The sequence below is a fragment of the Tamandua tetradactyla genome, chromosome 10 (genome assembly GCF_023851605.1).
Source record: "Tamandua tetradactyla isolate mTamTet1 chromosome 10, mTamTet1.pri, whole genome shotgun sequence".
Taxonomy (NCBI): domain Eukaryota; kingdom Metazoa; phylum Chordata; class Mammalia; order Pilosa; family Myrmecophagidae; genus Tamandua; species Tamandua tetradactyla.
In genome coordinates this window covers 46,229,123-46,254,784 of record NC_135336.1, presented here as the reverse complement: position 1 = coordinate 46,254,784, position 25,662 = coordinate 46,229,123, and the positions used below count along the sequence as shown (strand labels likewise).

The 25,662-nt window shown below is 37.9% G+C and overlaps 1 protein-coding gene across 11 annotated transcripts in view; it reads right to left on the bottom strand.

Moving 5' to 3' along the window:
• The window catches only part of SENP7 (SUMO specific peptidase 7), a 229,379-nt gene that overhangs the window by 64,028 nt on the left and 139,689 nt on the right, over nt 1-25,662 (bottom strand). For 8 of the 11 annotated variants that reach the window (XM_077118532.1, XM_077118531.1, XM_077118534.1 and 5 more), the window contains one exon: nt 2,301-2,498. The exons of the other annotated variants lie outside the window; for them this stretch is intronic. In XM_077118532.1, the coding sequence (XP_076974647.1) occupies nt 2,301-2,498 (198 nt within the window). The remainder of the gene's footprint in view (nt 1-2,300; nt 2,499-25,662) is intronic. 11 annotated transcript variants of the gene reach the window in all.

Here is a 25,662-nt window from a genome sequence, read left to right as displayed (position 1 = left end):
CTCTTTCTTTTATCCAGCAAACACTTATTGAGCACTTAGTATATGCCCAGAACTGTGCTAGATATTCGGAATAAAAGAAAAATAAGAAATAAGATGTAGTTCCTGCCCTCATAAAGCTTATGTCAAAGTAGTAGAGAAACTAAATATAGATAATACTGTAACTTGGGTGCTATATGAACAGGCTGCTTAGGAAGACAAAGAAAGGGATCAAATGCAGATCTAGGGAGTAGAAACAAGGATGGCTGCCCAAAGAGGTGACATCTGAGCTCAATGTTAACAATCAATTAAAGTCAGTAAAAGACAAAAGGAGGATACTTTTCAGGATACAGGAACCAAGAGCATGAGCTAAGAGACATAAAGCAGTACTATACATTCAGTGAGCTACCAATAGTTCCCTAAATCTGAAGCATACTACTGGAGGAGTGGATGGACAGGAAGCTAGAAACAGGCAAAGATTCGTGTACCAAGCTATGGAGTTTGAGTTTCATCCTGAAGGCTATGTACAACAACAGAAAAATGTTAAACTAGTCAGTATTTAGTAAAATATGTCTTTTACAATGAATACTTTGGCAACAATAGAAGGAAAATAAGAAAGAAACTTCATAGGAAGTCCAATTAAGTTTCTATTTAGTAACAAAGGCACACAGTTACGGGGGCTTGAACTAAGCCAGTAGCAATAAGGATGGAGTGGAGATCATTTCAAGACAGATTTAGGGAATAAAAATACCTAGACATGGTAAAGGACTGCACATGAAGTTCAAAAAGAAAGAATGATAAAGGATAATTTCCATGTTTCTAATTTGAATAACTGGGTGTATGGCGGAGTCATTCACTCCAATAGAGGATACAGACATAGAAATAAGTTTAAAAACCAAGATGATGTATTCACTTTGGAACTGGATGAGTTTAGGACACTTGGAGCTTGGGAAAGGGTTCTGGACTAGCTGGTAGTTCACCCCAGGAAGTGAACAGAGAAAAAAACATGTAGAATCTTATTGGGACTCTTCATATTACATTAAATTTCAAGTAACACAGAATCTAGCTATTAGCAATTACTGGTGGGAAAAACCATTCTTCTGAAAGAATGGAATTCCACACTGTTCTAACTGAAAAAGTACAGTTATAGAGTGATGGGACTGGTATGCTTGTCATTTGGATAATGCATTTTCTTTCTACCATTTCCAGAAAAGAGAATTAAGGCTTCCTTTCAAAAGAGTCAATGGATTTGGAAGGATCATTCCTTTCTGTCAGCATAGCAAGGGAATAGTTTACCTGTGCTAAGTAGTAAAACTGCTGGACACCAGTAGAATAAAAGCAAACCGCTTCATAAATTACCGATGCTAAATTGTCTGGCTCCAAGATTCATAAAGAGTTAAATTTACATCAAGTATGATGTAGTAAGGAAGGTCTCATTAAACTTTAGACTTCAAGATTTTTACCCTTTTTTAAAGAAGCATCCTTTATAAAAATTAATGCATATTATGTTCAGATGTTTGAATTCTACTTTTATATTTAAAATAATGTGGTGAAAGCAGTTTTTATGTGGGAGTTAGCTTAAAGCACTTATATATTTCATTCAGATTACAGACCATATAGTCAAAGTACTGTCTACTGAATAGCAGGTTATTCTGATTGAAAGCAAAATACCTCTCCACAAAAATATACACTTAAGAGCTAAAACTATATATATATAAATATATGCTGTGAAAATTTTTTTGTTACAGATCACAAATTACCAAAGCTAAATCCTAGTATTCAGCCCCAAGTCCAGATATTATTCTTTTAAAAAATAAAAGCTGAATTGGTCTTGTTCATAAAATTAAACTAAATACTTAAAATTAAAAACCTGGGGGACATATTTCAGTATCATCTGCTTTTTAAAAATGCATGTAAAATAAAATAAATCTCATAGTGTTAAAGATGGCAAGGACCTAGATTACATAATATTTAAATGGCAAGGTAAAGATGCATAAAATAAGAAATAGCTATACATATACCTTCATTTTATATCATAAATTAATTTCTAAAAAATTTATACATGGATCAAAATATTATAAATTAAATAGATAAATGTACTAGGGATATTTGTTTTCTTAAAAAAATTTCATATCAATCTGTTTACTAAAGCACAGAACCGTCCTCTAACTGTAACATGAGACTGTCAGATCTAAGGTTTTCTTAGGTGGGAGGCACCTGTATATGCAGATCTTCTAAGGACAATTCCAACAATTTTATTTTTAAGCAATTTGGACTTATTTCAAATGTGGTAAGTTGAACAAAATCAATACTGAACAACATACCTTTCAGATAAATTAAGGCTTTGATGAAGAGATTCTAAATTTTGACATGTCTCTAGGCTGTCAACAGATGTCGAAGGCAATGAGTCTGATTGCACCTTGCTGGCGTCACATAAATTAGCATCGTTTCTAGGTAGAATCTTTCTGAATTTTCGTCCTAAATCCGTCCATAGGACATTCGTCAACATAACTTTGAGTTGCCTGTTATATACATAAATAATTAATACATACAGCACTAAACAAAGTATAATACATTAATTCATTGCAAACTGTAAGACATGAAAACCTCCAGGAATTCCAAATTTTAGCTTTTCAAACAATTATGGTAGTAAATCTCATAAGTTAAAAAAAAATTGCGTAATCATTTTCAAATATATGTTAGAAAGTAAAGCCTGTTTTTACTTAAACTGGGATTTTCTTCAGAATTCTGTCTGGTATGCCTCACTTGTAGTCACATTCAAGTACAGTTGTTAGATTCCTCATAACCCATCTGTGCTGTATAATATGCATCCGCACATCTCATTAAAAGACAATTTCTCTATTGAAATTGTGATTTGCTTTAACATTTAATGATTCAAAAAAACATTATTAAAACTAACAGTGCAATAGTACATCATCTACTGTTTTAAGCCTAAATAGGCAATGACAGCAATTTTATTTTACCTTATTTCTTAAAAATAGATCAATTTAAAATATTTATTTTCACTACACCTATATCAATTTCAAAAGGAAGACTCTAATAAATTCAAGCAACTCCAGCTTTTTGCCTCATCATACCTTGCCCATCTAATCATTTAATATGTCTTTGTACTGACAATTCTTGAAGAACTTTGTTCAATTCTCGAACCATGTAATATAGATAATACGAAGCTGTAGCAGTGATGTGAACAGGCTACCAAGTGGACTTGAAACAATGTTAAATAATGAATGGTTGAAATAATTTGAAATGTTTAATCAGAAGAGTGGCTATTTTATATTTTACTCCCTGGTAAGCAATTCTAATAGATAGCAAAATGCTCATTTATTTTTAAGATAAGCAAGAGTTATCAAAGAAATGACTGGTTTAAAGCAGCCATGTGAGGCTATAACCCCAGACCACCTAGAACAAGGAGATTATAAATCCTTAAGGGACCTTCCATAGAATGCAATACACTAAACCTCTTGAATCAAAAAGTTTAACCTATTCATTTTAGAATTATCACTAAAGAAAAAAGAGGTAAGTGACATCTCTGTGAATCAACAGGAATAATTCATTCTTCACTCAATACTTATTGAACACCTTTCAACAAAACAACTGTCCAAGGATCTGGAATTTCAGGAATGACCAAGATAAAGTTCTTGTCTTCATGGAGCATATATTCCATAGAAGAATTACTCAATTAATTATTTAGTTACCATTGTGATAAATTATAATTGCAAAAAATGATACACTTGTGGTAGTTCTTCTGAATCAGGGAAGGTCTCACTGAGAATATGACTTTTAAGCCGAAGTCTCAAAAAAGAACAGGTACTATCCAGGAGAAAGTAGAGGGAAATGGAGAAAGAGTTAAACTAGAGGGACAAAATGCAAATGTTCTAATGTGAGTACAGCTTGTTCAAGGAAATTGAAGAACATAGGTGGCTCAAGTGCTAAGAATAAAGAAGAAAATTGTACAAGATAAGAACTTAAGCTGCAGGATGATCTTCTGGGCAGGACAACTAAGATCTAAAGGAGAGTATCAGCCAACACAGATCCAATTTGCAGACTATGAAAGCTGTTTTTTGTGAGAGGTTTGTTTTTGTTAGATCTTGACTCTCAAAACTCTGTCACATCACTAGCTGGATACAAACTTAAGGAACAAATAGCTCAGGAACTAAATTCCAGAGTTAACAGAAAAATATTAAAGATATAAAATGTGAAACAGATCATAAGACAAATACAAAAAGAGGAAATGAAATGATGGACCACCAAAAAGAAGATAAAACAAAAGACGTAGTCAATGAATAAGTCCAGACTCTGGACATGATAGACAAAGATCTTAAAAACATGATCTTTAATATGCTCAAAGACCTTTAAAAAGAAAGCAGGGATAAAGAACAAAAGGACATTAAGAAAATAAAACATGGACAAAAAAAGAATTTCAATAAATAGAAATTATAAAAAAGAAACTAACAAAGCTGAAGACCACATCTGAAACTTTACAGTTCCACAGAGGGAGGTGAGCCATGATGGAGGCACAAGAGTTTACAGGACTCAGATCGTATAGAATCTCTGATCAATGAGCAAAAACTGACAGAGCCTTGTTCCACAGAGCTCTGAAAAAAACAGGTAATAGGCTGCAATGAATGGGTGAATGTCGAACAAGGAAAAGACAGTTTAGAACGAATAGGAAACGTTCATAACATCATGACAAACCCTTCACTCACCACTACACATTGGCAACTGTGCCGTCAGCCTACACTTTAATTGTGGGACACTGGCACTGTTCCAGAGGAAGAAGGGTTACCACTATGCCTATACTGGGAGGTCTGCATGTTGATGCCTATCTATCAGGTGGAACCCTGAAAAACTGAATTCAGACACACCTTATAAGCTTGCCCTCAGAGAACCTACCAGGCAGAAGGAACATGCAGATAGCTAATGCAGTGTAAGAAACAATCAAATTGAAGCAGCCTGGGCAAAAGGACTGCGAACCTCAGGACATAAAAATAGAGTACCCCAGGGGGCAGGGGTGGGGGGAGGAGGAGTCTATTTCATAAAGAGTAGAAGGGTCACTGGGACTCCTGTAAATGGGGGACGTTCTAAGGTCATGAGTAAATACAAGGTCAAAACAAGACACAGGCTAAGAAAAGACAGGACACTAGATGTCGCATTCACCTCTGGATAACAGGGTTAAACTCTAAAAGAGCACCAGCCAACAAAGAGCCAATTTATAAAATCTGTTAAAGGTGTGTCTGGGTTTTTTTGTTTGTTTTTTTTTTTACATTGATTTGCTTGTTTCTGTTAGCACTCAAGGAAATCTCTGTTCTATCACTAACTGGATATGAACTTAAGAAACAGATAGCTCAGAGAATAAATCAAATAGCTAACACTTTAAAATGCTAAAATGGACAGTGAGCCACAAATGATTGTAAGACAAAGAAGCAGAAAATGACAGCCAACCCAAGGAACAACCTAAAAGTTCAGAAACCATCAATGAAAAAGACCAGCCACTGAACATACCTGAGAAAGACCTTTAAAAAATGACTCCCAATATGATAAAAGAGATATAAGAAAACACAGGGAAAAAATTAAAGGATATAAAGAAAATGATGAATGAACAATATGAGAATTTCAACAAATTTAATAAACAGAAAGAAATTTTTTAAAGGAACCAAACAAGGAATATAGGGGTTAAAGACCACAATAACTGAAATAATAACTTCCCCAGAGAGTTTCAACAGTATTGCAGCAGGCAGAAAGAAGAAAGAATCAATGAAACTTAAGAAAATTGAGACATTCAAGTGAAGAAGAAAGAAAAAAGAATAAAAAAGAACACAGACTAAAAGACCTGCAGGACACCTGCAGGACACCATCAAGCATACATACATACATACATATTGCGGGCATCCCAAAAAGAGAAGAAAGAGAGAAGGGGGCAAAAAGAACATTCAAAGAAATAATGACACAAAAATTCCCCAATTTAATGAAAGACACGAATATACGTGTTCAAGAATCCCAACAAACCCAAAATAGAATGAACTCAAATTGAAACAAAATATGTAATAGTCAAACTCTTGAACACCAAGGGAGAGAGTTCTGAGGGTTATAAGAGGAAAGTGGCAATAAGATAAAGTTACAAGAAAGTCCCAACAAGATAAAATGCCAATTTCTGATCAAAAACCATGGAAGTAAGAAGACAGTGAGACAAATACTGAAAGTGCTAAAAGAAACAATTGTATGCCAATAATTTTATATTTAGCCAGTTTGTCTTTCAATATGAGGTAGAGATTAAGACATTTCCAGACACAAATGCTGAGTGTGTTTGGTCAACACTAGCCCTGCCCTCTAAGCAATGCTAAAGATATCACATCAGATTGTGGCAGAAAGAAATAAAAATATTAGGTAAACAATATAGGTAATTATAAACATTAGAGATATTGATTTATATCTTTGGTATGTAACCCCACAAACTTTTTACAGGTTAAAAAATGCAGATACATAAAAATTAATATTAAGTATATGCCTTTGGACATATAATGTATAAAGATATAATTTGCTATGAGTACAACAAAAATGTATAGGGACAGAGGGATATATAGGAACAGTGATTGAGTATGCTAGTGAGGTTAAGTTGGTATCAAATCATAAGTGATTGTTATAGATTTTGGATGTTAAACTTAAGGCCCATAGTAGTCACAAAGAAATATCTGAAAAAAATGCATACAGAAAGAAATTACAAAGGACATAAAAGAAATCAATAGGAACAAAACACACTGACAAATAATTAAGGGACCAAAAAAGGTGCAACAGGTGTGCCAGTTTGAATTTATTATACACCCCAGAAAAGCCATGCCCTTTAATCCTCATTCAGTACTGCTGTGTGGGATCTTTATGATTGTTTCCATGGAGATATGGCCCACCCAGTTGTGGGTGGTAACTTTTGATTACATGGCTTCCATGGAGATGTGTCTCCACCCATTCAAGGTGGGTTTGCTTACTGGAGTTCTTTAAGAGGGAACCACTTTGGAAAAAGCTTTAGAGTCACCAAATGCAACAGAGCCCACATAGCCAGACACTGCTGGATATGAAGGAAAAAAATACCCAGGAAGCCACTGAAGAAGCCCAGAAAGAAAGCTAGTAGACATCTCCCTGTGCCTTTCCAGCTGAGAGAGAAACCCTAAACATTGGCCTTCCTGAACTAGGGTATTGTGTTAGTTAGATTCAGTTGTCAACTTGGCCAAGTGAGCATACCTAGTCTTGTTGCTGCGGACATAAGCCAATGGTACATGAACCTCATCTGTTGCTAATTACATCTGCAGTCAGCTAGGAGGCGTGTCTGCTGCAATGAGTGACGTTTGACTTAATTGGCTGGTGCTTAAATGAGAGAACGCAATGTAGCACAGCCTAAGCAGCTGGGCATTCCTCATCTCAGCACTTGCAGCTCAGCCCAGGCCTTTGGAGATGCAGAAAGAAGTCACCCCGTGGAAAGTTGCTGGAACCCAGGGGCCTGGAGAGAAGACCAGCAGAGACCATCCTGTGCCTTCCACGTAAGAAAGAACCTCAGTAGAAAGTTAGCTGCCTTTCCTCTGAAGAACCAACAAAATAAATCCCCTTTTATTAAAAGCCAATCCATCTCTGGTGTGTTGCATTCTGGCAGCTAGCAAACTAGAACAGGTATCTTTCCCTAGATGCCTTAATTTGGACATTTTTATAGCCCTGACTTAATCTGGACATTTTCACAGCCTTAGAACTTTAAACTTGCAACTTAATAAATTTCCCTTTTTTAAAAGCTGTCCCATTTCTGGTATATCACATTCTAGCAGCTTACAAACTAGAACAACAGGTACAAAGAACAAAGTAAAACTGCAGAAGATCTGTATTATCAATAGTTACTTTAAATGTAAAAAGAAGATGAAAATGGTGAGCTGAGTAGCTTCAGAACTCCATCATTCCACAGAAGCTATTAAAAAAAAGAGTAAGAACTGGCAGAAACATCTTTCTCAAACATTCAGAAAACACTTAAAAGGCCTGAGTGAAAGAGGGAGTACTGAATCAAGAAAAGACTACTTAAAAGTGGTAAGATCTCAGCCTACACTGACTGACCCTTCCCCACTCCTTACCTGCATGGCCTGTGCTCCCAGGATGGATCACTTGTTCTGGTTTCGGAGGGAGCAGAGTAATCCTTGTGCACACACTGGGAGAGTATATGGATGGCAGTCTGTCTGGTGATGGCAGGAGGAACTCATGTCCCAGAACTTGTTCTGCTTGTAGAAAAAGGCACACAGAGCTCTCCTACAGCATGCTGTGTGAGAGCAGTCAGGTTGTTCTGCCTGGGACAAGGGATTGCTGGCAACAGGATCCGATGCAGTACCAGGGACTGTTTTGGTTTGCTAAATCCACTGGATTGCAACATACCAGAAATGGGTTGGCTTTTACAATGGGAATTTATTAGTTTACAAATTTACAGTTCTAAGGCCATAAAAATGTCCAAATTTAGGCATCAAGATGAAGATACCTTCTCTGAAGAAAGGCTGCTGGCTTCTGAGGCTCATCTGTCAGATGAGAAGGCATATGGCCAGCCTCTGCTGGTCTTTTGCTCTCAGGTTCCATTGCTTTCAGCTTCTGATTCCAGTGGCTCTCTCTCAACTCTTATGGGTCCTTGCTTGCTTCTCCAGGGTTATTTCTGTCTAAAATGTCTCTCTTTGTATTTTTGCCTCTTATTCTCTAATAAAGGACTCCAGTAAGAGATTAAGAACCAAGGTAAGTTGGGTTGGTCACACTCCAACTGAACCAAAAGGTCCAACCCACAATAAGTCTGCACCCACACAAATGGATTAAAAGAACATTGCCTTTTCTGGGGTACACAACAGCTCCAAACAGTTAATGGACTATGAGGGAATTGTTTCCTATGGATGAGGGGATATTCTTATCTATACGAATAGGGGAATTCTGGGGCCAAATACACATGCCGAAAGCAAAATGCATGCACAAAAAGACCAGGAAAGTTCAACATGTTGGCTAGAGTTAATTTTTTATATAGGTTGGATCAGAAAGAGAGCACCCACACAGGTCAATCTGCACAGTTCAGAAAAGGAGTGGTTTGTTTTTTCCTTCCATTTTTTTGTGGTTAGGTCCTGAAATTCAAGGAAAGCTCTTCATAACTCTAGCAGGATACAAACTTAAGGAACCACCTCAGAGACTAAATTTTAGTGAGACACATTAAAATATCAAAATGCCCAGGTATCAACAAAAGATACAAAGAATCAGGAAGGGAATGGACCAAGAAAAAAAGATTAAAGCATTAGAAGTTATCAGTAAGGCAGACCAGACCCTGGACATTTCAAACAAAGGCATTTAAAAAATTGTCCTAAATATGCTAAAAAGCCAAACAAAAATACAGACAAAGAACCAAAGGAAATAAGGAAAACAACAGGTGAACAAAAGCCAATACAGATATGGAAATTATTAAAAGGCAGCAAACAGAGCTGAAGATCACAGTAAAAGAAATTTAAAACTATCTAGAAGGTTGCCTTTCATGTGGGAGACCTGGGTTCAATTCCTGGACCATGCACACTCCCCCCCCCCCCAAAAAAAAACTATCTAGAAAGGTTCAACAGCAGAATAAAGCTGGCAGAAGAAAGAATAAATGAACATGAAGATATGACAACTGAAATCAGCATAAGGAGCAGAAAGAAGAAAAATATACAAATACTGAGGAAACTATGGGACACCATGCACATTGGTGGGAATCCCAGAAAGAGAAGATAGGAAAAAGAAGAGAGAATATTCAAAGAAGTAAAGGCTGAAACTTCCCAGATTTAATGAGACGAATACATACATTAAAGATATTCCATAAACCTCAAACAGGTAAAATAAATGGACAGACACACACAGCACTATGTTATAATCAAATTTTTGAATGGCAAAAATAGAGAATTCAGAGAGTCACAAGAGAGAAGCAATGTAAAAGATACAAGGGAGCCCAAATAAGATTAAGTGCCGATTTCTCACCGAAAACCATGGAGGCAAGAAGGAAGAGGGAATGAGATTTCTCTATTTGAAAAAAAAAAAAAAAAGTCTTTCAAAAATGAGGGAGGAGACACAGCAAGCAAACTCACTGCCCTCTCTACATGGGACATGACTTCCATGGTTTAAACCTCCCTGGCAATGTGGGACAGAAATCCTAGAATGAGCTGGGACTCAGCATCAAGGGACTGAGAAACCCTTCTCAACTGAAAGTGGGAAGAGAGAAATGAGACAAAATAAAGTGTGAGTGGCTGAGAGATTCCAAACAGTCAAGAGCTTATACTGGAGGTTATTCTTAACGCATTATACAGATATCCTCTTTTTAGTTTATGGTGTAATTAGAGTGGCTAGAGGTAAGTGCCTGAACCTCTAGAGCTGTGTTCCAGTAGACATGTTTCTTAAAGATGATTATATAATGATATAGTTTTTGCAATGTGACTGTGATTGTGAACACCTTGTGTCTGATGCTCCTTTTATCTACAGTATGGACAGATGAGTAGAAAATATGGATAAAAATAAATAATAATGGGAATAAAGGTCAAAATTAACTGAGTAGATTAAGATACTAGTGGTCAAAGAAAGGGAGTGGTGAGGGGTATGAACATATGAGTTTTTTCTTTTTTCTTTTTCTGGAGAGATGCAAATGTAAAAAAAAAATGATTATGGTGATGAATACACAACTATGTGATGATATTGTGAGCCACTGATTGTAACCAGTTCAAGAATATTTGTATATCAAGAATGACTGTATGTCAAGAATGCTGGTATGTCAGTGCATTGTTTATAATAAAAATACTTTTTTAAAAAATGAGGGAGGAGGAAATTGTAAGAAGATAATGAAGTAGGAAGTTCAGTCCCTCTACCAGAAAAGTACTAAACAGACAGGAACTGTCTGAAATCAATTATTTTGAAATTCCTGAGCCCAGCAGAACACTGTGCAGCATCCAAGGGAAATGAACTGTAAACTGTTCTCTTCACACAGTGGTTACCATCCCTCATCACCACTTGGAGAGGATGGTATGAGAAAAAATTATGTTGTACATACATTTCCACATTAAAAAAACAACAACAAACAAGAAATTATAAAGAGAAAATGATACTTAAATGCCACACATGGTACTATATGGGATAAAGAATAAAGGAGAAAAGGCTTAATAGGACATCACTGGGATGAAAGAAAAACTTAGAATATAGAGTGTAAGATTTATAACAATGTTACAGTTCTTGAAGATAGTCACTGCACCAGAGTTGACTGTACAAGTGAATATCATAATTTATATGAAATATACATGAAAGTATTATGTGTTCAAGGAATAGGATGTGCGCAACCTGCTGTCAAATATTAAAACAGACAGACATATAGAAGACAAAGGAGTAGATACAGTGATATGACAAAGGTGGGAAAATGTTAGAATTGGTGGATTTGGGTATCCAGGGTAATGTGGGATATGCTGGAGATCTCTGTTTGGGTTTGTATTATTTTTTCAACTTTCCTCTATGTTTGAAATTACTTCAAAATTTTTTTAAAAAATTTTTTTAAATGTTAATGTAAATGAAAAACTAAACTCTCCAATAAAAAGGTAAAGAGGTAAAAGAGATATAAAAGCATGACCTCACTATATGCTCTTTACCAGATATTCAAATTAAACTCAAAGACACAAGAAGGTTGGAAGTAAAAGGATTAAAATATGCATTCCAGGTAATTACTAACCCAAAAAGAGCTGGAGTGACTATACTAGTATCAGATAAAAAAACACTTAAAAGTAGAAATCCGTTACAAGGCATGATAAAGAACAATATACAAAAGGGGTCAATTCAACAAGTAGATATTACAAATATAAATACACATGCACTGCGTTGGTTAAGTTCATGTGTCAACTTGGTTGAGTTATGGTGTCTAGTTGCATGGTGAAGCAATTGATATTGGTACTGTGATGGCATTTCATAGAATTATATCATTAGCCAAGAGATTGCGCCTATGGCTGATCACATCTGCAATTAACAAAGTAGTCAGATAGCCTTCATTAATGAGAAATGTCTAATCCAATCAGTAAAAGCCCTAAAGGGAGAAGTGATGATTTTGGCTTTCACAAAGAAGAATGTCTATCTCTACCTCAGCCAGAGAGTTTCTCTTGGGACATTCATCAAATCCTTCATCAGAGTTAACCTGCATCCTGCTCAACAGAATCTGGACTTCCCAATCCCCATGGTTACATGAGCCACTTGTAGTACTAAATCTCTTAATATTTAAATATGTACACATACACACACACACACATACACTTCCTGTCAGTTCTGTTTGTCTAGAGATCCCTGACTAAAACATGCACTTAACAGCAGAGCCCCAAAATATATGAAGCAAGTATGGACAAATTTGAAGACAGACTTAATTTTACATTAATACTGGGAGACTTCAATAGCAACATTCAAAAAATGATAGAACATTCTCACAAGCAGTGAGGACAATCAAATCAATAGGCCGAGCCCCCTCAACTGTGGGGTTTGCTCCTATGAAACTTATTCCCACAAAGGACAGGATAAGCCTACTTAAAATTAGCCCTAAGAGTCACCCCCAGAGAACCTCTTTTGTTGCTCAGATGTGGTCTCTCGGTCTCTCTCTCTCTCTCTCGGTCTCTCTCTCTCTCTCTCTCTCTCTCTCTCTCTCTCTCTCTCTCTCTCTCTCTCTCTCTCAGCCAACATGGCAAGCAAAACACTGCCCTCCCCCTCTCTACATGAGATATGACTCCCAGGGGTGTAAACCTCCCTGGCAACATGGGACAGAAATCCTACAATGAGCTGGGACTCAGCAACAAGTGACTGAGAAAGCCTTCTCGACCGAAAGGGGGAAGAGAGAAATGAGACAAAATAAAGTGTCAGTGGCTGAGATTTCAAACAGAGTTGAGAGGTTATCCTGGAGGTTATTCTTATGCATTATATAGATATCCCCTTTTTAGTTTATGATGTATTAGAGTGGCTAGAGGGAAGTGCCTTAAACTGTAGAGCTGTGTTCCAGTAGCCATGTTTCTTGCAGATGACTGTATAATATAATTTTTGCAATGTGACTATGATTGTGAAAACCTTGTGTCTGATGTTCCTTTTATCTACAGTATGGACAGATGAGTAAAAAATACATATGGAAAAAAAAATAAATAATAGTGGGAACAAAGGTTAAAATAATTGAGGAGACTGAAATACTAGTGATCAATGAACGGGAGTGGTAAGAGGTATGGCATGTATGAGTCTTTTCTATTCTCTTTCGTTTTCTGGAGAGATGCAAATGTTAAAAACATTGATCATGGTGATGAATACACAACTGTGTGATGATATCATGAACCACTGATTGTAACCATGTCAAGAATGTTTGTATTACTGTTCGTTTATAACAAGTTTTTTTTTAATGACAGAATATCTACAGAAAACAACAAAGATGAAACAAAGGACTTGAACCATAATATAAACCAAACATACCTAACAGACATATATAGAGTTTCATCCAACAACAGCAAAATACATATTCTTCTCTAGTACACATGGGTCACTCACTAGGATTGACCACATGTTAGGTCAAAACCAAATTTAAATAAATATATAATAAAAAATACTGAAATCATACAATGCGTCTTCTCTAACCACAATGGAATGAAATTAGAAATCAATAAAAGACGGAGACCTGGAAAGCTCAGAAATATGTGGAAATTAAGCAAAACACTCAAATAACCAATGAGCCAAAGAATAAATCACAAAGGAGAGTAGGGTATATCTTAAAGTGAATGAAAATGAAAACATATCAAACTATATTGGATACATCAAAGGAAATGCTAAGAGAGAAATTTATTGCTCTAAATGCTTACCCAAAAAAGGTCTCAAATCAGAAATCAAACCGCACAGCTGGATGAACTAGTAAAAGAATGACAAAACAAACCAAAAGTGATATGAATGAAGGAAATAACAAAAATTAGAGTGGATACATAGAGAGTAGAGAATTAAAAAAATTTAAAAAAACTATAGAGAATCAAGAAAACCAAAACTTGGTTCTTGAAAAGATCAATAAAATCAAGAAAGCTTTAACTAGACTGAAATACAAAGAGAAAGGACAATAATACCAGAACTCAGAAACAAGAGTGGGGACATTAATACTGATGCAAACGAAATAAAAAGGATTACAAGAAGATACTATGAACAATGGTATGCAAACAAATTTGATAACCGAGACAAAACTGACAAATTCCTAGAAACATACAAATTACCCAAACTGACTCAAGAAGAAATAGGAGACTTCAACAGATCAAAAACAGGAAGAGATTTCACCAGTAACAAGAATCTCCCAAAAAAAACAAGATTAGGGGGGCCAAGATGGCGGCTTAGTAAGGTGCGCCCGTCTTAGTTCCTCCTCCAGGGCAACTACTAGGTGAACAGAAACAGTGCATAACAGCTCCAGGGGCCATGGCAGGGAATGGACACACAGCGTACCCCACTCTGTACTACCTAGACTGACTGAGAGACTCTGCTGCGGTGAGATCCCCGAGCGGTGCGCAATTCCCCGAGCCGCGGCAGCTGTGGCGGCCAGAGAACCTCCCTCCCTCCTTCCCGGGCCGGCTGAGAGTCTCGGAGAGGCAAATTTCCCAAGCCGCAGTGGCCGGTGCCCCTCTTTTGTGGGCGGCTTCCTGGACCGGCGGCAAATTCCCCGGGCCGCTGAGGCTGGCAACCGACGCCCCTCCCCCGCGGGCGGCTTTCTGGTCCAGTGGCGAATTTCCTGGGCCGCTACGGCCAGCGACCAACGCCCCTCCCCTGCGAGTGGCTTCCTGGACCGGCGGCGAATTCCCCAGGCCGCTGCGGCCAGCGACCGATGCCCCTCCCCCACGGGCAGCTCCCTGGTCCGGTGGCGAATTCCCGGGCCGCGGCGGCCAGTGACCGACACCCCTCCAGGGAGAGGAGGGATTTTCCAAAAGTGGCAGGGACAGGGTCCAACCAAACACCAATAGGGGAATTAATAAAGGAGCCACAGGGTCCCCTCAAGCCGCAGCGGCTGACGCCCCCACCACGCGCGGCCCCCCGGACCAGCTGGGAGAATTGGATCGGAGATTCCCAGGCCGCAGAGAACGGTGACCAGGGTCCCTTCCAAACACGTGGCTTCCCGGTCCGGCTGGGAAGGGTGAACTCCCCCGGGACGCGGCGGCTGGCGCCCTCCCGCCACGCTTGGCACCCGGGGCCAGCTAGAAGATTCGGAAGGGTGCTCTCCCACGCTGCAATGGCCGGCGACCCTCCCAGCATTCAGATCCCTGGGCCAGCTGGGAGATTCGGATTGGCACTCCTCTAAGACGCTTCGGCTGGCGAACCTCCCCCATGGCGAGAGTTTTCCAAAGTTAAAGGACCCACAGCACCTTTTACTGGTGGGACCCGCAGACAAATGAGTGCCACGAGTGCCACCTACTGGGCAGGATAAGAAAAACAGAACCCAGAGATTTCACAGAAAAATCTTTCAACCTGTTGGGTCCAACACCCAGGGAAATCTGACTAAATGCCCAGACACCAGCAGAAGATAACGGATCATGCTCAGAAGATTGAAAATATGGCCCAGTCAAAGAAACAAACCAATAGTTCAAATGAGATACAGGAGCTGAGACAACTAATGCTGAATATACGAACAGAACTGGAAAACCTCTTCAAAAACGAAATTGATAAATTGAGGGAGGACATGAAGAAGACATGGGCTGAACAAAAAGAAGAAATAGAAAAACTGAAAAAACAATTCGCAGAACTTATGGAAGTGAAGGAAAAAGTAGAAAAGATGGAAAAAACAATGCATACCTACAATGATAGATTTAAAGAGACAGAAGATAGAATTAGTGATTTGGAGGATGGAACATCTGAATTCCAAAAAGAAACAGAAACTATCGGGAGAAGAATGGAAAAATTAGAACACGGGATCAGGGAACTGAAGGACAATATGAAGCGCACAAATATACGTGTTGTGGATGTCCCAGAAGGAGAAGAGAAGGGAAACGGAGGAGAAAAAATAATGGAAGAAATTATCACTGAAAATTTCCCAACTCTTATGAAAGACCTAAAATTACAGATCCAAGTAGTGCAGCACACCCGAAAGAGAATAGACCCAAATAGGCGTTCTCCAAGACACTTACTAGTTAGAATGTCAGAGGTCAAAGAGAAAGAGAGGATTTTGAAAGCAGCAAGAGAAAAACAATCCATCACATACAAGGGAAACCCAATAAGACTGTGTGTAGATTTCTCAGCAGAAACCATGGAAGCTAGAAGACAGTGGGATGATATATTTAAATTACTAAAAGAGAAAAACTGCCAACCAAGACTCCTATATCCAGCAAAATTGTCCTTCAAAAATGAGGGAGAAATTAAAACATTCTCAGACAAAAAGTCACTGAGAGAATTTGTGACCAAGAGACCAGCTCTGCAAGAAATACTAAAGGGAGCACTAGAGTCAGATACGAAGGACAGAAGAGAGAGGTATGGATAAGAGTGTAGAAAGAAGGAAAATCAGATATGATGTACATAATACAAAAGGCAAAATGGTAGAGGAAAATATTATCCAAACAGTAATAACACTAAATGTTAATGGACTGAATTCCCCAATCAAAAGACATAGACTGGCAGAATAGATTAAAAAACAGGATCCTTCTATATGCTGTCTACAGGAAACACATCTTAGACCCAAAGATAAACATAGGTTGAAAGTGAAAGGTTGAGAAAAGATATTTCATGCAAATAACAACCAGAAAAGAGCAGGAGTGGCTATACTAATATCCAACAAATTAGACTTCACATGTAAAACAGTTAAAAGAGACAAAGAAGGACACTATCTACTAATAAAAGGAACAATTCAACAAGAAGACATAACAATCATAAATATTTATGCACCGAACTGGAATGCCCCTAAATACGTGAGGAATACACTGCAAACACTGAAAAGGGAAATAGACACATATACCATAATAGTTGGAGACTTCAATTCACCACTCTCATCAATGGACAGAACATCTAGACAGAGGATCAATAAAGAAATAGAGAATCTGAATATTACTATAAATGAGCTAGACTTAACAGACATTTATAGGGCATTACATCCCACAACAGCAGGATACACCTTTTTCTCAAGTGCTCATGGATCATTCTCAAAGATAGACCATATGCTGGGTCACAAAGCAAGTCTTAACAAATTTAAAAAGATTGAAATCATACACAACACTTTCTCGGATCATAAAGGAATGAAGTTGGAAATCAATAATAGGCGGAGTGCCAGAAAATTCACAAATACGTGGAGGCTCAACAACACACTCTTAAACAACGAGTGGGTCAAAGAAGAAATTGCAAGAGAAATTAGTAAATACCTCGAGGCGAATGAAAACGAAAACACAACATATCAAAACTTATGGGATGCAGCAAAGGCAGTGCTAAGAGGGAAATTTATTGCCCTAAATGCCTATATCAGAAAAGAAGAAAAGGCAAAAATGCAGGAATTAACTATCCACTTGGAGGAACTGGAGAAAGAACAGCAAACTAATCCCAAAGCAAGCAAAAGGAAAGAAATAACAAAGATCAGAGCAGAAATAAATGAAATTGAAAACATGAAAACAACAGAGAAAATCAATAAGACCGGAAGTTGGTTCTATGAGAAAATCAATAAGATTGATGGGCCCTTAGCAAGATTGACAAAAAGAAGAAGAGAGAGGATGCAAATAAATAAGATCAGAAATGGAAGAGAAGACATAACTACTGACCTCACAGAAATAAAGGAGGTAATAACAGGATACTATGAACAACTTTACGCTAATAAATACAACAATTTAGATGAAATGGACGGGTTCCTGGAAAGACATGAACAACCAACTTTGACTCAAGAAGAAATAGATGACCTCAACAAACCAATCAAAGTAAAAAAGTTGAATCAGTCATTCAAAAGCTTCCTAAAAAGAAAAGTCCAGGACCAGACGGCTTCACATGTGAATTCTATCAAACATTCCAGAAAGAATTAGTACCAACTCTCCTCAAACTCTTCAAAAAAATCGAAGTGAAGGGAAAACTACCTAATTCATTCTATGAACCCAACATCATCCTCATACCAAAACCAGGCAAAGATATTACAAAAAAAGAAAACTACAGACCAATCTCTCTCATGAATACAGATGCAAAAATCCTCAATAAAATTCTAGCAAATCGTATCCAACAACACATTAAAAGAATTATACATCATGACCAAGTAGGATTAATTCCAGGTATGCAAGGATGGTTCAACATAAGAAAATCAATTAATGTAATACACCATATCAACAAATCAAAGCAGAAAAATCACATGATCATCTCAATTGATGCAGAGAAGGCATTTGACAAGATTCAACATCCTTTCCTGTTGAAAACACTTCAAAAGATAGGAATACAAGGGAACTTCCTTAAAATGATAGAGGGAATATATGAAAAACCCACAGCTAATATCATCCTCAATGGGGAAAAATTGAAAACTTTCCCCCTAAGATCAGGAACAAGACAAGGATGTCCACTATCACCACTATTATTCAACATTGTGTTGGAGGTTCTAGCCAGAGCAATTAGACAAGAAAAAGAAATACAAGCCATCAAAATTGGAAAGGAAGAAGTAAACCTATCACTGTTTGCAGACGATATGATACTATACGTCGAAAACCCGGAAAAATCCACAACAATACTACTAGAGCTAATAAATGAGTACAGCAAAGTAGCAGGTTACAAGATCAACATTCAAAAATCTGTAGCATTTCTATACACTAGCAATGAACAAGCTAAGGGGGAAATCAAGAAACGAATCCCATTTACAATTGCAACTAAAAGAATAAAATACCTAGGAATAAATTTAACTAAAGAGACAAAAAACCTATATAAAGAAAACTACAAAAAACTGTTAAAAGAAATCACAGAAGACCTAAATAGATGGAAGGGCATACCGTGTTCATGGATTGGAAGACTAAATATAGTTAAGATGTCAATCCTACCTAAATTGATTTACAGATTCAATGCAATACCAATCAAAATCCCAACAACTTATTTTTCAGAAATAGAAAAACCAATAAGCAAATTTATCTGGAAGGGCAGGGTGCCCCGAATTGCTAAAAACATCTTGAGGAAAAAAAACGAAGCTGGAGGTCTTGCACTGCCTGACTTTAAGGCATATTATGAAGCCACAGTGGTCAAAACAGCATGGTATTGGCATAAAGATAGATATATCGACCAATGGAATCGAATAGAGTGCTCAGATATAGACCCTCTCATCTATGGACATTTGATCTTTGATAAGGCAGTCAAGCCAACTCACCTGGGACAGAACAGTCTCTTCAATAAATGGTGCCTAGAGAACTGGATATCCATATGCAAAAGAATGAAAGACGACCCATATCTCACACCCTACACAAAAGTTAACTCAAAATGGATCAAAGATCTAAACATTAGGTCTAAGACCATAGAACAGTTAGAGGAAAATGTAGGGAGATATCTTATGAATCTTACAATTGGAGGCGGTTTTATGGACCTTACACCTAAAGCAAGAGCACTGAAGAAGGAAATAAATAAATGGGAACTCCTCAAAATTAAACACTTTTGTGCATCAAAGAACTTCATCAAGAAAGTAGAAAGACAGCCTACACAATGGGAATCAATATTTGGAAACGACATATCAGATAAAGGTCTAGTATCCAGAATTTATAAAGAGATTGTTCAACTTAACAACAAAAAGACAGCCAACCCAATTACAAAATGGGAAAAAGACTTGAACAGACACCTCTCAGAGGAGGAAATACAAATGGCCAAAAGGCACTTGAAGAGATGCTCAATGTCCCTGGCCATTAGAGGAATGCAAATCAAAACCACAATGAGATATCATCTCACACCCACCAGAATGGCCATTATCAACAAAACAGAAAATGACAAGTGCTGGAGAGGATGCGGTGAAAGAGGCACACTTATCCAATGTTGGTGGGAATGTCAAATGGTGCAACCACTGTGGAAGGCAGTTTGGCGGTTCCTCAAAAAGCTGAATATAGAATTGCCATACGACCCACCAATACCATTGCTGGGAATCTACTCAAAGGAATTAAGGGCAAAAACTCAAACGGACATTTGCACACCAATGTTTATAGCAGCGTCATTTACAATTGCAAAGAGATGGAAACAGCCAAAATGTCCATCAACAGACGAGTGGCTAAACAAACTGTGGTATATACATACGATGGAATATTATGCAGCTTTAAGACAGGATAAAATTATGAAGCATGTAATAACATGGATGGACCTAGAGAACATTATGCTGAGTGAGTCTAGACAAAAACTAAAAGACAAATACTGTATGGTCCCAATGATGTGAATCGACATTCGAGAATAAACTTGGAATATGTCATTGGTAACAGAGTCCAGCAGGATTTATAAACAGGGTAAGATAATGGGTAATTGGAGCTGAAGGGATACAGACTGTGCAACAGGACTAGATACAAAAACTCAAAAATGGACAGCACAATAATACCTAATTGTAAAGTAATCATGTTAAAACACTGAATGAAGCTGCATCTGAGCTATAGGGTTTTTTTCTCTGTCTGTTTGTTTGTTTGTGTTTCTTTTCTGTTTCCTTTTCTTTTTTTTTTTACTATTATTATTATTATTTTTATTTTTTTCTCTATATTAACATTCTATATCGTTTTCTGTTGTTTTGCTAGTTCTTTTCCTAAATCGATGCAAATGTACTAAGAAATGATGATCATGCATCTATGTGATGATGTTTAGAATTACTGATTGCATATGTAGAATGGAATGATTTCTAAATGTTGTGTTAATTTCTTTTTTCTTTAATTAATAATTTAAAAAAAAGACAAACAACCAGTTACAAAATGGGCAAAAGACATAAAGAGACATTTTTCCAAAGAGGAACTATAGATGGCAAAAAAGCACATGAAAAGATGCTCAGCTTCAATAATTACTAGGGAAATGCAAATCAAAGCTACAATGAGATGTCATTTCACACCTACTAGAATGGCCGCTATTAAACAAACAGGAAACTACAGGTATTGGAAAGGATGTGGAAAAATAAGAACGTTCACTCGTTGATGGCAATATAAAATGTCACAGACACTGTGGAATTCAGTTTTGTGGTTCCTCAGAAAGGTAAGTATAAAATTACCATATGACACAGCAATCCCATGTCAAAGCGTATACCCAAAATATTTAAAAGCAGGGACTCTGATATTTGTACACTGATGTTCATAGCATCATAATTATTCACAACACCAAAAGATGGAAACAACCCAGGTGTCCATCAACTAGTAACTGGATAAATAAAATGTGGTCTATACATACAATGGAATAATATTCAGCTGAAAAAAGGAATGACGTTCTCACACATGGAAAAACATGAACAAATATTGAAAATCATGTTGAGTGAAATAAGCCAGACAGAGAGAAGAAATATTTTATAACCTCACTGATAAGAAATAATTAGAATAAGCAAACTAATAAAGTCAGAGTTTAGAAGACAGGTTACCAGGGAATGGTGTGGGAGTAGGGGATGAGAAATTAATGACTACACTGCACCTAGTTTTTAATTTGGCTGCTTATAAAGTTTTGGTACTGGATGGTGGTGATGACAGCACAATGTAAATATAATTATAGCACAGGATTGTATATTTGAGTTGGTTAAAGGAAAATTTTAGGTTATATATGTATCACTATGATAAAAATTTCAAAATAAAACAGGATTATACAACACAAACAGCATCTCTCCTGTAAATGACAGACTACAGTCTATCATTAATAGTTATAGTACATTACAGTATAATTATAAAAAGTTTTTTTATGAACTGCAACAAATGTACCATGCTAATGAAAGGTGTTAACAATAGGGTAGCATATAGGAACTTTGTATTTTATGCATGATTTTTCTGTAACTTACAACTCTTTTAATAAAAATTTAAAAAAAGAATAAGGTATTTTACTAACTTGCAAAGATGCACATACTTACCTGGACACATTTGTTTCCAGAATGGGAGATGGCTTTGATGGACCCATAAACGTTTTAAGAATTATATTGGGGGAACTTGTTTTACTAACTTTGTGGTTTACTTGTTGTGATCATTTGAAGCTGTATGTAGCCCAGAAAAACATGTTCTTATATTTAAATCGTTCCTGTGGTAAGTAATACCTTTTGATGAGGCTATTTCAGTTAAGGTGTTATCAAACTCAACCAAGATGTGTCTTAATCCTATTACTAGAGTCCTATATAAGAGAATAAAATTCAGACAGAAAGAAAAAGCCATGGAAGAAAAAAGCTGAAATCAACAAACCCCACAAGAGAAGGGAGAAACCAGCAGATAGCACCACATGCCTTGTTATATGACAAAGAAGCCAAGGATTGCCAGCAGCTAGTTTTCAGGAAAAAAAAACATTACCAGGATGATGTCTTGATGTGGACATTTTCCAGGCCAGATATAAAGACAATACAGTATTAATTTTGTGCTTTTACTTACGCTTATCAAAATATAATTGAGATAAGATAAAGTTTGCCTCTAGTGGACTGAGACTAAAAATAAAAAATGATATTAATAATAAACACCCTGTGTTCTAGTTTGCTAGCTGCTGTAATGCAATATACTAGAAACACAGTGGCTTTGAAAAAAGGGGAATTTAATAAGTTGGTAGTTTACAGTTCTAAGGCCGAGAAAATGTCCCAATTAAAACAAGTCCAATCAAAGGTATACAGGGAAAGATACCTTGGTTCAAGAAGGCCATATTACTTCCCTGTATTAGCCAACTACTTACACTGAAAATGATAACAGAGGGAAAGATAGGGCACAGTTTAGCTCTTTTCCTTCTGTTCCTTCCTTACACATGAAGGAACAGGAAGAGAGTATCAGTTATGTAGTCATCCCTACTAGCACAGCAGTGTTGAAAGAATAAAAGAATGCAGACCCCACATCTTCGACAAATGATGCACAAATTAAGGTACCCTTAGAGATATCCCTAAAATAATACATGAGCAATTTTAATGTAAATAACGTCTGTTTCATTTGAAAATACCACAGACCTGAAAGTTTATACTAATTTAATCTATTTTGCTGCTAGATTAACTATAATATTGTTTTAAAATTCATAAAGTATTCCAAATTAAGCCACACATTCAAATCAAGAAGAATTAAATTTCATTTAAAGACAAATAACTGACACAATTGAAAATAATTTTAGACAGGATACAGCCCCTCTTTAATGGCTCCACCAGGCCAATCTCAAGCTAAAACATTCTCTGATGTATTGTCCTAACACGCTATACTCATCCTACTTTCTTAAACCCAGCTCCTCCTAAGTTTGTTTACTCCTCACTATAAGAGAAAAGCCCTTTTCTGCCTGACGTTTGAGACACTTGCAGATTGTTCTAGTTTGCAAGCTGCTAGAATGCAGTACACCTGAAATGGAACAGCTTTTAAACGGGGAACTTAATAAGTTACAAGTTTACAGTTCTAAGGCTGTGAAAATGTCCAAATTAATGCAAGGTCATAGAAATGTCCAATCAAAGACATCCAGGGAAAGATACCTTGGTTCAAGAAGGCCAATGATATTCGGGGTTTCTCTTTCAACTGGAGAGGCACATGGCAAACATGGCGACATCTGCTAGCTTTCTCTCCAGGCTTCTTGTTTCATAAAGCTCCCCTGGGGCGTTTTCCTGCTTCATCTCCAAAGGTCTCTGGCTGCCTGAGCCCTCCTGGCTCTAAGGTTTTTTCTAAAATGTTTCTTCTTTTAAAGGACTCTAGTAAACTAACCAAGATCCACCTGGAATGAGTGGAGTCACAGCTCCCTCTAATCAAACGTTAATACCCACAATTGGGTGTGTCACATCTCCATGGAGATGATCTAATCAAATTTCCAACCTACAGTACTGAATAGGGATTAAAAGAAACAGCTGCCTCCACAAGATGGATCAGGATTAAAACATGGCTTTTCTAGGGTACATAATCCTTTCAAACTGGCACACAGGTCTTATAGTCAAAGCATTCCCTCTATTGCAATAGTCCTTTTCTCCTCTTGCAAAAATCCCCTCCCACAAACTACTTATCAAAGTCCAGACTTATTTTGGAGTATTAACAATTGCCAAATAAAAAATAACAATAAAAATCACTGCTAGGTCTGGGGAATAAGGGAGTGCTCTATGGCTGGAATCATGAAGTCACTCCAGAACTGGAGGTGAACGGTTACAATCAAGGTCTTTGCACAGCAAACATCTATTCACAGACATCTAACCACCCGCTGCTCAACCCGCTAGCATAATAATCCTTTGTTTAATGTGCCACTCCTTTCATGTCATCACCTAACCCCTGCCCTTAAAAACTGCACTCTCCAAAGCCCATGTGCACACTCAATTCACTCCACCTTGGGTTCAGTGAGCTCTTCCCTGGAGCACAGCCAATAAAGCATGCTCATTTACAATCATTTTGTCTACTTTCCTTTCTCTCAAATACCTCATTACCTTAAAACCTTTCATCTTGGTGCCGGAAACCCGGGAGAGGAGCGTGGGTGCTGCCCGCCCAGCCAGGGGCACCCCGGCTTCCTCTAGCTCTTCCTCCGCATAGCCAGAGACCAAGGATCCTTTGGCCTGCCACTACATCCATCACTGATTGGGTAAGTCCCTCCCCTCGTAGCTCAGCTGCCGGGTCTCGCAGTTCCGAGAAGGAGAGAGCCTGTCCATAACTTACTCTCCGAAAATCGCGAATTCACGTCAGGTTCTCTCCAGAGGGCTGAGGTGAACAGGGACACCTGCAAGCCTCATACCCTTTTTCTGGGACTCGATAAGTCGTGGGGATGCCCCGCTTCTCGTTTCCCTCCCAAACTCGGGTCCAAGATCAGAAGGGGACTATAAACCCACTCATAAGAGCTTTAAGGACTCTCTCAGAGTGTTCGGATGCTGAGAGAGTCCTTAAAGAGTCCCCTGGGCCAGTCCTTTGTTCTTAGAGTCATTCCTTTGTTCTGTGAGACCTTTCAGCATGGGCAATAAATTTTCTAAAATCCAACCCCTTACGCCTCTAAGTTGCCTACTGGCAAACTTATCCACACTAAATTTACTTCCAGACATCCGGCCGAACTGCCTCTCTCACTTTTGTAAAAAGGCTTGGCCACAATACCAATCGGATAACGGTTCTCATTGGCCTGAGGGGGGGACTTTCAATTTTAAGTTCTTTAACGATCTCCGTAATTTCTGCCAAAAGAATGACAAATGGGCTGAAATTCCTTATGTCCAGGCTTTTTTTCTCCTACACTCCCGTCCCTCTTTTTGTACTCTTTGCTCCACGGCTCAGGTTCTCCTAGCCAAGGAAACTCCCAAACCCTCCCTCTCCTCTGATGAGACTTTCTCCTTTTCTGAACCCTGACTCATCCTTTTTCAAGTGACCACTGTCTCCGTGAGATCCTTCCACACAATCCCCTCCTCCCTCACTCGATCCCTCTCTCTCTCCGGAGTCTCAGACGCCACCTTGCCCCTTATCTTCTTCTCCTCCTCTGGCGGCGCCTCAGACGCCACCTTGCCCCTTATCTTCTTCTCCTCCTCTGGCCGTGCCTCAGATGCCATCTTGCCCCTTATCTTCTTCTTCTCCTCCAGCAGCACCTCAGATGCCATCTTGTCCCTTACCC